The sequence below is a fragment of the Poromitra crassiceps genome (genome assembly GCF_964638095.1).
Source record: "Poromitra crassiceps genome assembly, chromosome: 20".
Taxonomy (NCBI): Eukaryota; Metazoa; Chordata; class Actinopteri; order Beryciformes; family Melamphaidae; genus Poromitra; species Poromitra crassiceps.
The window spans coordinates 29243315-29253394 of record NC_139637.1 but is presented as its reverse complement, the minus strand read 5'-3'; the positions used below and the strand labels follow the sequence as shown (position 1 = coordinate 29253394).

General features: G+C 41.2%; 1 protein-coding gene across 1 annotated transcript; it reads right to left on the bottom strand.

The window, feature by feature from the left end:
• Positions 1-1871: 1871 nt before the first annotated feature.
• pdyn (prodynorphin) lies at positions 1872-9752 on the bottom strand (the record flags this gene model as incomplete). The annotated part of the gene is made up of 2 exons (XM_083657032.1): positions 9621-9752; positions 1872-2447 (listed from the first exon to the last, which is right to left on the bottom strand). The coding sequence occupies exons 1-2, from the start codon at positions 9741-9743 to the stop codon at positions 1872-1874; spliced, it is 699 nt and encodes a 232-aa protein (XP_083513158.1). The 5' UTR covers positions 9744-9752.
• Between the last annotated feature and the right edge of the window lie 328 nt (positions 9753-10080).

Genomic DNA, 10080 nt, shown 5'->3' with positions numbered 1-10080 from the left:
CTGCAAAAATGGCAGATTTCTCAACTTACAATTTTTGCCAGTTCCCGCAATTGTACCACCCAAAAAAATCACATACAATTTTGCAAATTACATTGCAATTTTTGAGAAAGTTGTCATTAGGTAGTAGAGGTAAAAATACCCCTCAACTTGCTATTTTTGCCAGTTCCCGCAATTTTACAGCAAAGAAAATCACATAAAACTATGCAAAGTGCATTGCAATCTTTGAGAAAAGCCGCTGCAAAATCAAGCCTTTTTGATTGCAACAATCAGAAAGAACTCAGCAAAATCTTGGAGAGACTGATAACTGCTGTTTGAAGTATCAGACTTGGAGTTACTTGCTACAACATTCAGTTGTCATTTATGACAGTTTTTCTGAAGATGCCCTCAGACTTTCAGCATGCATTTGCATACATTTATATTAGTTTTCTATGTCAGGAATTATTTGTATTTCACCAATGATTTAACTGTAAATTGCTATTTTTTATCAAATGTATTGTAACTGTGAAACCCTTAATACAAATATTTCTCAGTGGATTTGTGCCATGTATTTTTGAAGGAGTCTTTAATTTAATTATTTTGTAGACTAGTTCCATTTTCAAGAATAAACATTATTGATCATACATTTTCTTATATTAATAGCACATGCGATTCTGTAGCCTACGATGTCTGCATTAGACCTATTATGACGAGCAAGTGCAAGCAGAACCTTTGCACTTCTCTTAATGTCCACAAGATGGTGGAAGAACATCTCAAACAAAGCATTCACTGTTCATTGTAGGTATATGTGATCATGCATCTTTAGCCATTTATTTCATCTGATCATTGGGAGGAATAGTTCTCTAAATCTCAGGTCAACTGCTTTTACAGGCCTGTTAGATTTATCTTCCAATATAATCCAAGGCCTCTTTTTCTCAGTATAGGTTAGGCATTTTGACCACTTGACACCAACTAAAAGCACAACGTGTAGAAAATGTTCATTGTTGGAAAATAGCCTAGTCTGTATCTTAATGTGGTTATTCATTTTCGACGCCTCAATTAGACCAGCATTGCACTCATGCCAAAATCTATTTAAAAATGTGATAATTTAGGGATATAGGGACATACAGTAGCCTATCTGTTAATTTTTATGAATCATTGGTGACCCACTGCTTAATTTAGCATACAAGTAATCCACCAAACACTAAACTTTGAGAGTTGTTTCCCAATGCTCGTTAACACCCCTCGTTAACACCCTCTGCGGTGTATTTTGATGAAAGAACAGTCCAATCAAATAGTGTCCCTTATTGCCGCGGCCGCTGAACTGGCAGTGCTCGGTCCTATTGTGTCTCGCCCGCCTTCCCCTCCTCCTCATCACTCATTTCTACCTCGTTGGTTTGCCCTCGAGGTCAAGCCGGCCTCGCAGACGCAGCTCGGTTACTGTGCAGCAGCAACTGAGCAATTGTGCCTCGTGCCATGCCGCTGCGCCATGCGGTTTCCAATATAGTTTGGTGAGCCTGTAGCCTGTTGCATGTATGCCCAATTGCCTTGTGTGTGTGTGTGTGTGTGTGTATACAGGAGAAGATGGACACATTGAGGCTCAAAACAGCCAAACAAGTATGATTTCCTTGCAACTTGGACAAAATAGGGAAGTTAATTGTTTTTTATTACATGTTTTATGAAACAAGCATCATTTTGTATGATAAATAAACAATGGTTTGCTAATAGTCTAACACTGATGGTTGTTACAGAGTGGCTTTTACTTCCTGCCGCATCCATCTGCAACCAAGTAAGCAAGGCAGGTGTATGATATTATATAATGATCTTATTGGATAAATGGTGGTAATTGAAGTGAATGTGCCCAAGTTCTTTAGCTGTTTTCACTGGGGTTTCATCTATCGGCCGAAGCCGTCGTAGGCGTTCGGCTCCTCATCTGAGCGCACTGAGATTTTGAAGTGTCGGCGCAGGAAGCCTCCGTATCTTTTCTGCTTCTCCCACCTCAGGCTGTTGATCTTGGGCCGGATCCTCCTCATGAAGCCGCCGTAGCGCTTGGTCAGCTCCTCCCCCTCCTGACTGCTTCCGCCGAGCTCCGCCCCCCCGCTGCTCCTCCTGGACTTCGGGCCGAGTCTGCGTAAAAAGCCTCCGTAGCGCTTCACCTTACTGTCGAGCCTCTGGTCCTCTGCATCCGCTGCCTCTCTCTCCTCCGCTGCCTCTCTCTCCTCCACCGCCTCTCTCTCCTCCGCCACTTCTCTCTCCTCCAGCTTCTTCAACAAGTCCCTCCGTTTGTCGACTAGCGGCGCCCCGCCCTTCACGATAACGTTTTCACGCCACGGGAAGGAGAAGACTTTGTTTCTGTTTCTGTCGATCCTCTTAATGAATCCTCCGTAACGCTTAACCAGCCGCTCCCCCCGCCCGGCCGCCAGGACACCGCAGCTCTCCGTCTGCTCCAACTCACACTCCGCGCTGCAAGACTGCAGAAACACACGAGACATTCAACATGTTTATTGCCATTCGGGTTAGCTTGTAGCTACAAGTAGCCTACACTCCTGCCTACACTCCTGCTGGTAGGCGCCATTACAGAAACAGGTTTATATTTATACGGCCAGTGTTTCCCATTAGTTGCCTCCTAGCCGCCCTAGCCGCCATAGTCTAATTGGTAACGCTTTACAATACTGTACCACAAAAACTGGCATAGTTACCCATGAAGGAGTCAGAAACTAACTGCTAGTTAATGAATAGTTAACAGGGAGTTCCCGAATGATAAGTTACTTAAGAACAGACTATTAGTTGTCATGGGCGCACTTTTTGGGGCGGTCTGAGCAAAAGTATGCCGAAATTCGACACTGCACCAGGGCCTAAAATTCACTTTTCAAACTGAGGGGGAATTCCCCCCTTATGTTCTTCAGATAGGGGGGATTTATACACTTTGCGAGGGATTTTTTTCAGCTGATACGATAAACGACACATCTGCTTCTCCTGTCCGATAAGCCATAATTATTTCACATTTTTGTATTTAAAAAAGGAAGTTCTTAATCTGTAGTTTATGCACCTGAGTCTGAATTACTATGGCTTTTGTCAATGTGTTTTATCTGCAGACTAGGAGCCATAGGCTTTCAGTTCTATCAAAGCCTTTATTTTTTGTATTGAGTGATACACTTTACTAAGACACACATATTATATCAGAATTGTTCTTTGTTATGCCTCCGCCGGCGATAGCCAGGCCGGAGGCATTATGGATCCGGGTTGTCCGTCCGTACGATGTTCGTTAATGCGATATCTGAGGAACGCCTTGATGGAATTTCATCAAATTTGCCTCAAACATAGACTTAGACTCAAGGATGATCTGATTAGATTTTGGTGGGCAAAGGTCAAAGGCCAAGGTCACTGTGACCTCTGAAACGCCATTTTCAAGCTTGTTAACGCGATATCTCAGGAATGCCTTGACGGAATTTAATCAAATTTGTCTCAAACATCGACTTGGACTCGAGGATGAACTGATTAGATTTTGGTGGTCAAAGGTCAAGGTCAGTGTGACCTCTCCAACGCCATTTTCAAGCTTGTTAACGCAATATCTCAGGAATGCCTTGACGGAATTTCATCAGATTTGCCTCAAACATTAACTTGGCCTCAAGGATGAACTGATTACATTTTGGTGGTCAAACTTCAAGGTCACTGTGACCTCACGAACGCCATTCCCAAGTTCGTTAACGCAATATCTCAAGAATGGCTTGATATAATTTCTTCTGATTTGGCTCAAACATCGACTTGGACGCAAGGATGAACTGATTCCATTTTGGTTATCAAAGGTCAAAGGTCAAGGTCACGGTCGCCTCTCGAATGCCATTTTCAAGCTTGTCAATGCGATATCTCAGGAATGTCTTGATGGAATTTCTTCGAATTTGCCTCAAGCGTCCACTTGGACTCAAGGATGAACTGATTACATTTTGGTGGTCAAAGTTCAAGGTCACTGTGACCTCACACACCCAATTTCCAAGCTCTGTAACGCAACATCTCAGGAGCGCCTTGACGGAATTTCTTCCAATTTGCCTCAAATGGCGATTTGGACTCAAGAATGAACTAATGGCGGAGGCATAAGTCCGCATTGCGGTCGTTCTAGTTTTGTATTCACAATAGTGATGCCAGTTAGATTTGGTTCAGTCCGAGCTATGGAATATTAAATCATCCATCTTTGCTCACTACATCTGCCTTTCTTACTGCCATGTTACCATTAAAATGTTGCATTGGGGACATTTCTATTGAAGTTAATGGGCAGGCATGGAAAGTCTGGCCAAATTGTGGACGACGAGGTTATCCACCAAGCCATCATCCCAGGTGAAGTGGTCTGTAAACAAATCATAACAGAGCTGAAAAGACAAAGAACACTGGACATCAGAACAAAGAGATCCACACCCTGGCACCTGCTCACCTTCTAACAGACTTCTTATTTGTTGTTAAGTACTCCCTTCTACTGTTTATATATATTTAAAAAAATGTATTACTGTAAATGTTTGTAACCCCTGACTGAATAATTGAATAAAGTATATTTAAAAAGGGGGGGGGGGGAGTCTCACTATAACCATAATCATCTGTCGTTTCACTTTTTATTGAAAAATGTTTCCACCAGATTCAAGAAAAGACATCTGATATTTACTGATGTTTTTATGTAAATGTGCACGTTTGTTTTCCTTTTTATTGGTCTCCAAACAGATCATGGCTCTGCTCCCCTATAGCTCAACTCAAGTCACTGTTTGGTCCTAGAGCTAGATTAGCTAACTACACCATGATACATGACCGAACAACAGAGCATCAGTCAACATCACATTAATGTTTTCTTTAAATTAGGTGGAAGCATTTTTCAATCAAAAGTGAAACGACACAGATATTATGGTTTATAGAGGGACTTACCCTGCCCGCAATTTAACGTTAGCTCCGCCGTAACGTTAGCCGGTTGTTTTTTGAGCCACCGACCGACACAAACCCTGGACGTTTAATTTAGGATAAAGCATGAGGGGTTTTATATGGATTACGCCAGCTCTGGGAATAACAAGTGAATGCAGGGATGTTTGGTCACACTTGCCGAGCGGGGAGGCTATAATTAACACTGCTGGCTGAGCGAACGTTTGCTAACAGTCCGCCGTGTAATGTGTCCGACCAGTCGTCTGTATTCCTCAACATTCGTTCTGCACCGTCGGCTTAACCATAATATAGACATCGGCGCTCAAACTATTGTGGGACTTGTCCCACATTATAAATTCCAAATCTGCGGGAATTACCGAAAATATGCACGAAAAGTTTGAAGTCGACTGGATGAACGGTTCTCGAGATATGTGAAAGTCATGTTGTGATTGGGCGAATTGCATGAAATTCGACAAGTTTGAAGACGAATGGTTCTCGAGATACATTTTTGTGTGTGTTGCCAGTAGTTGGTGATATGACTATTCATGTGTCTGAATTGCACAGAATCTGGCACTTTACTCTATCTGGTCCCCACCAGCGCACCCCCCAAGTTTAAAGTAAAAGTTTGAGGATGAAACGAGATAAACTGCTTTTTGTGTTGCAAGTAAGTGGCGCTATGCTATGACTATGTCCGTGTCCGAAATTGACCTATCGCTAAGTCCCGCCTCGAACGCAGACGAGCCAATCACAGTGCGTACCAGCTCCACAATACACTTGGACAACCTGAGCCTAGAGCTCCATAGAGAAGCACTAGAAAGTGTTATTTTCCTCCAGTTTTATACATTTATAAGTTGAAAAAATGGTCAAACGATGTGCAAGGGGTAAATGCAACACTGATACGAGGTATCCTGAGTGGATATTTGATCCAATATCTCAAACCGCACCTAAACCGAGTCAAATGTCTCCAGTCGATTAAGCTGTGTGGCTACAGAAGATAAACAAGGATGCAGTGTATAAACAATGCTGCTCTGGGACGTTGTTATCTGCAATCGTGATGACAGCGATGAGGCTTCTCCCTCTTGCATTGTCACCTGTAAACTCTCGCCTTTAATTTAAGCTTATCTAGCTTAAAATGTTGTACATATCCCTCCATGGCATAATGGCCTTTTTGATGGCTTCGAGATGATATCAGGTCCTTCTGTCTGCAAAAGTGTGTAGATCCTCTTGAGGTATAGCGCTCACAGTGACGGCTGCGAGCTAAGCTAAGCGATAGGTGAATTGGGCACTGCACTCCGTCGGGTTCTCGGCAACGCACTCCCCAAGGTTGAAGTCTATCGGATAAAAGGTTCTTGAGATAAACCGCTTTCTGTGCTGCCAGTTGGTGGCGCTATGACTATGTGCATGTCTGAAATTCGGCATCGACTCCTTCGGGTTCCCGGTAGTCCAGTCTCCAAGTTAAAAGTAGATCGGATGAACAGTTCATGGGATAAACCGTGTGGAAGTACCGTGTGTTGGAAGTAGGTGGCACTAAAACTACCGCATGTCTGAAATTCGTCACTGCACTCAGTTGGGTTCGCAGCATGCAGTGCACTCCCCAAGTTAGAAGTATCAGATGAACAGTTGTCGAGATAAACCGCTTTTTGTGTTGCCAGTAGGTGGCGCTATGACTATGTGCGTGTACGAAATTCAGCGCTGCACTCTGTCAGGTCCCCGTAAGTGTCCTCCCCAAATTTGGATGCAATAAGCGCACGGTGCACCTTGCAACTCCAGACATACATATACTGTATACAGACCCACATACAGTACATACAGCTCTCTAATTATAATTAAATAATACATAAAATAATAATAATAATAATAATGTATTGTTGCTAAATGTTATGTAAACAATAACAAATCATTACTTCACACATTAGTTACTATTTTTGTGTTGTCCCAGGCAATGTAGTGCATCATACTGAGTGGCTACTAGGAATGTGATCAGATCACCATTAGTTACTGTTTTTGTGCCCCTTCAAGTAAAGTAGGGCATCATACTGAGTCCGAGACTCAGTATTCCGGATTTATCATTGCTTCATGATTATCTTTCCATTTGTTACCATTTTTGTGCCCCCTCAAGTAAATCAGGGTATCATACTGAGTAGTTATTATGGAATGAATCATTACTTCATGATTTCTTCACCATTAGTTACCATGTTTGTATCACCCTAACAAATAAATGAGATCTGCTCAGGGTGAAATTGAAACACACTCTTGTGTTTGTTGGGAGTCTGGTTCTCGACTGACTGAGGCTGTAGAGTCAGTTCAGTCGGGATTCCATTTATTTGTTCCAATAAAGTGGATTCAGTTCTAAAAGGAGCTGACTAAACAAGTTGTACGTCACTTTACGGAAGGGGGTTGCTAAAGTAATATAGTAAAGTAACAAGTAATGTAACTAATTACTTTTTATATCAAGTGATAAGTAAAATAATGTTATTACTTTGTAAAGGAGTAATCAGTAATAAGTAAGTAATTACACCTCCTGAGTAAGCCCAACACTGCTCATGAATGTGGGCACCCGAGTTCAAGCCCCACACTGGGTGCTTCTTTTCATTTACCTCACCGGACTTTTCTCCCTCACCCCCGGTCATGTGTAATTAGTTATTTATTACTGATTACTCCTTTAGAAGTAATACAATTACATTACTTACTATTTGTTATCAAAAGTAATTAGTTACGTTACTCATTACTTTACTATATTACTTTAGCTAACCCCTTCATTAAAGTGACGTACAACCCGTTTAGCCGGCTCCTTTTACAACTCAATCCACTTTATTGGAACAATAATTAACCTTACAGGAGGAGTCAACAATCAGCCAAACTCCATAGCCTACTTTTAATGTATTTGCCTACCTAGGACAAAAAACAAAGTCTCACACACCTGTCTCTACACTTCGTTTTAGCGCTGTGCCAGCACTGGAGAAAGTAATGCAGTAACTTGAAGTGACGTGGATTAGTTACTGTAATATAATTACTTTTTTACAAATTGTGATCCTTACATAATTGTCAAGTCATCATGCATTCCCAAATAACAACTCAGTATGATGCCCTGCTTCACTTGAGGGGGCACAACAATGGTTAGTACTGATGAGATAATCATGAAGAAATGATGCATTCACCAGTAACCACTCAGTGTGATGCTGTACTTTACTTGAAGGGGCACAATCTAATCAGTAAATAATGATGCATTCCTAGTAGCCACTCAGTATGATGCACTAGGTTGCCTGAGACGACACAACAATAGTAACTAATACGCGGGTAATAAGGAAGTATTGATGTTATCGTTTACATGACATTTAGTAACTAACCAGGAATGATGCTTGTTTTTTAAGGTAAGTAATTATTAGATACCGGTTCATTAACATGGCCACTAATAGTATGTCCTTAAGTAATTTATCATTAAAGAGCATGGTGCAGGTTGGAGACCACACTGCATTATGTGGTGGGAGGGGTCTATAATAATGGGATTTGGGTCAAAGAAATATTGTTTTTAAATCACACATAGCTGCATTTAGACTAGTTTTTGTAACCTGCAGGGGGCACAATTCCATTTCATGGAACTCGCTCTTGTGATGTCACAGGGACACAAACCAGTCACCTTTAGGTGACAGTCACACCTTCTGAGTGTCTGCCCTGGTATCTGTCACCTTCTTCCACTCACCATGACTTGCCTTTGTCAGCAACCAGCAGAACGTAATCCCTCTTGTGATGTCACTCCTCTTGTGATGTCACACGCCCATTTAAAATGCCACCTTTTGCTGCATGTCTACCCTGGGGGCCTGTGATTTGTTTTAAATCTTTATTTTTATTTTGTTTTAATTTTATTTATTTATTTATTTGTTTGTTTATTTCTTTCTTTCTTTCTTTTTCATACTAATCATGAGCCCAAAATGTAAATTCCGATTTATTTTTACCTGCACAATGCTGTTTAAGTACTTGATGATTCAGAGTCATCCACTAACTCCATGTTAACTATTCATTAGCATTTAGTTTCTGACTCTTTTTTGTGGTGCAATATTGTAAAATGTTACCGTCTCATTTGTCCCACCATAGTCTAATTTGTTAATTTTGCTCTTAAAGTAGGGTACAAAGTTTTCTTTCAGGGTGCCATGCCCCCCGGACCGCACTAGAGGGTCTGAGGTCCACCTCTCACAGTCTCACTAAATCCTGGGGGAAATACTGAGGGCACATCGGGATAAGAGATTGTAAAGCGCAATATAAATCTCAAAACTGGGTATAAAAACTAAATGTTAACAAGTATCAATAGAAGGGGCAAATGCAATCAAGATAAAGGTATGTATCAGCAATGGGCAAATAGTGTTAATAACAGCGCTAAAATCTTTATAACTTCGTTAAATGACGGTAATATGCCTACATATATATATAATATATTGCAGTAGGTGTAGTAGGAACTAACAAATGTATGCAGAATGGGTATTTTGAGGAGAATCGACAAACAAATGCTTCTCAGCAAATAAGCTATAGCCTAATAATCAATAACCTATTATTTAGGCCCTAATTGATTTTCTTTCCTACTGGTGGCTATTAACCCTATGATGATTACCAACCTTAGGTCATAAGAATTCACAATTCACTCATAATCGTAATTCACCCACATCTATATAGAAACTACCCCATCACTGTATATATAGGCTATATCTGAATAAAAGCAGTGCATTTTTGGTGATGTCATTGATGAGTGAACGTACCAGGCTTTGGGAAGCGGCTTTGTCGGCACTGAGGCAGCTGAGACACTGCTCCGAGCTGCAGCCTGTGTCTGTGTGCACGCAGCACGGCAGGCTCAGCACCAGCACCACCACGTACCACTCCATCTCAAGATCCCTGACACACACAGACAGAGAGACAGAGATATCAGCACTAGAGCAGCAATGATTACTTGATTAGTCCATCGACAAAATTAATCGACAACTATTTTGATAATCGGTTTGAGTCATTTTTGACGGAGAAAAAAGTAAAAAAAGAAAAAAAAACTCTAATTCCAACTTCTTAAATGTGATTATTTTTCTGGTTTCTTTACTCTTCTATGACAGTAAACTGAATTTATTTGGCTTGAGGACAAAACAAGAGATTGAGGACGTCATCTTGGGCTTTGTTCCACATTGTTTCACCATTTTCTGACATTTTATAGAGCAAACAACTAATCGATTA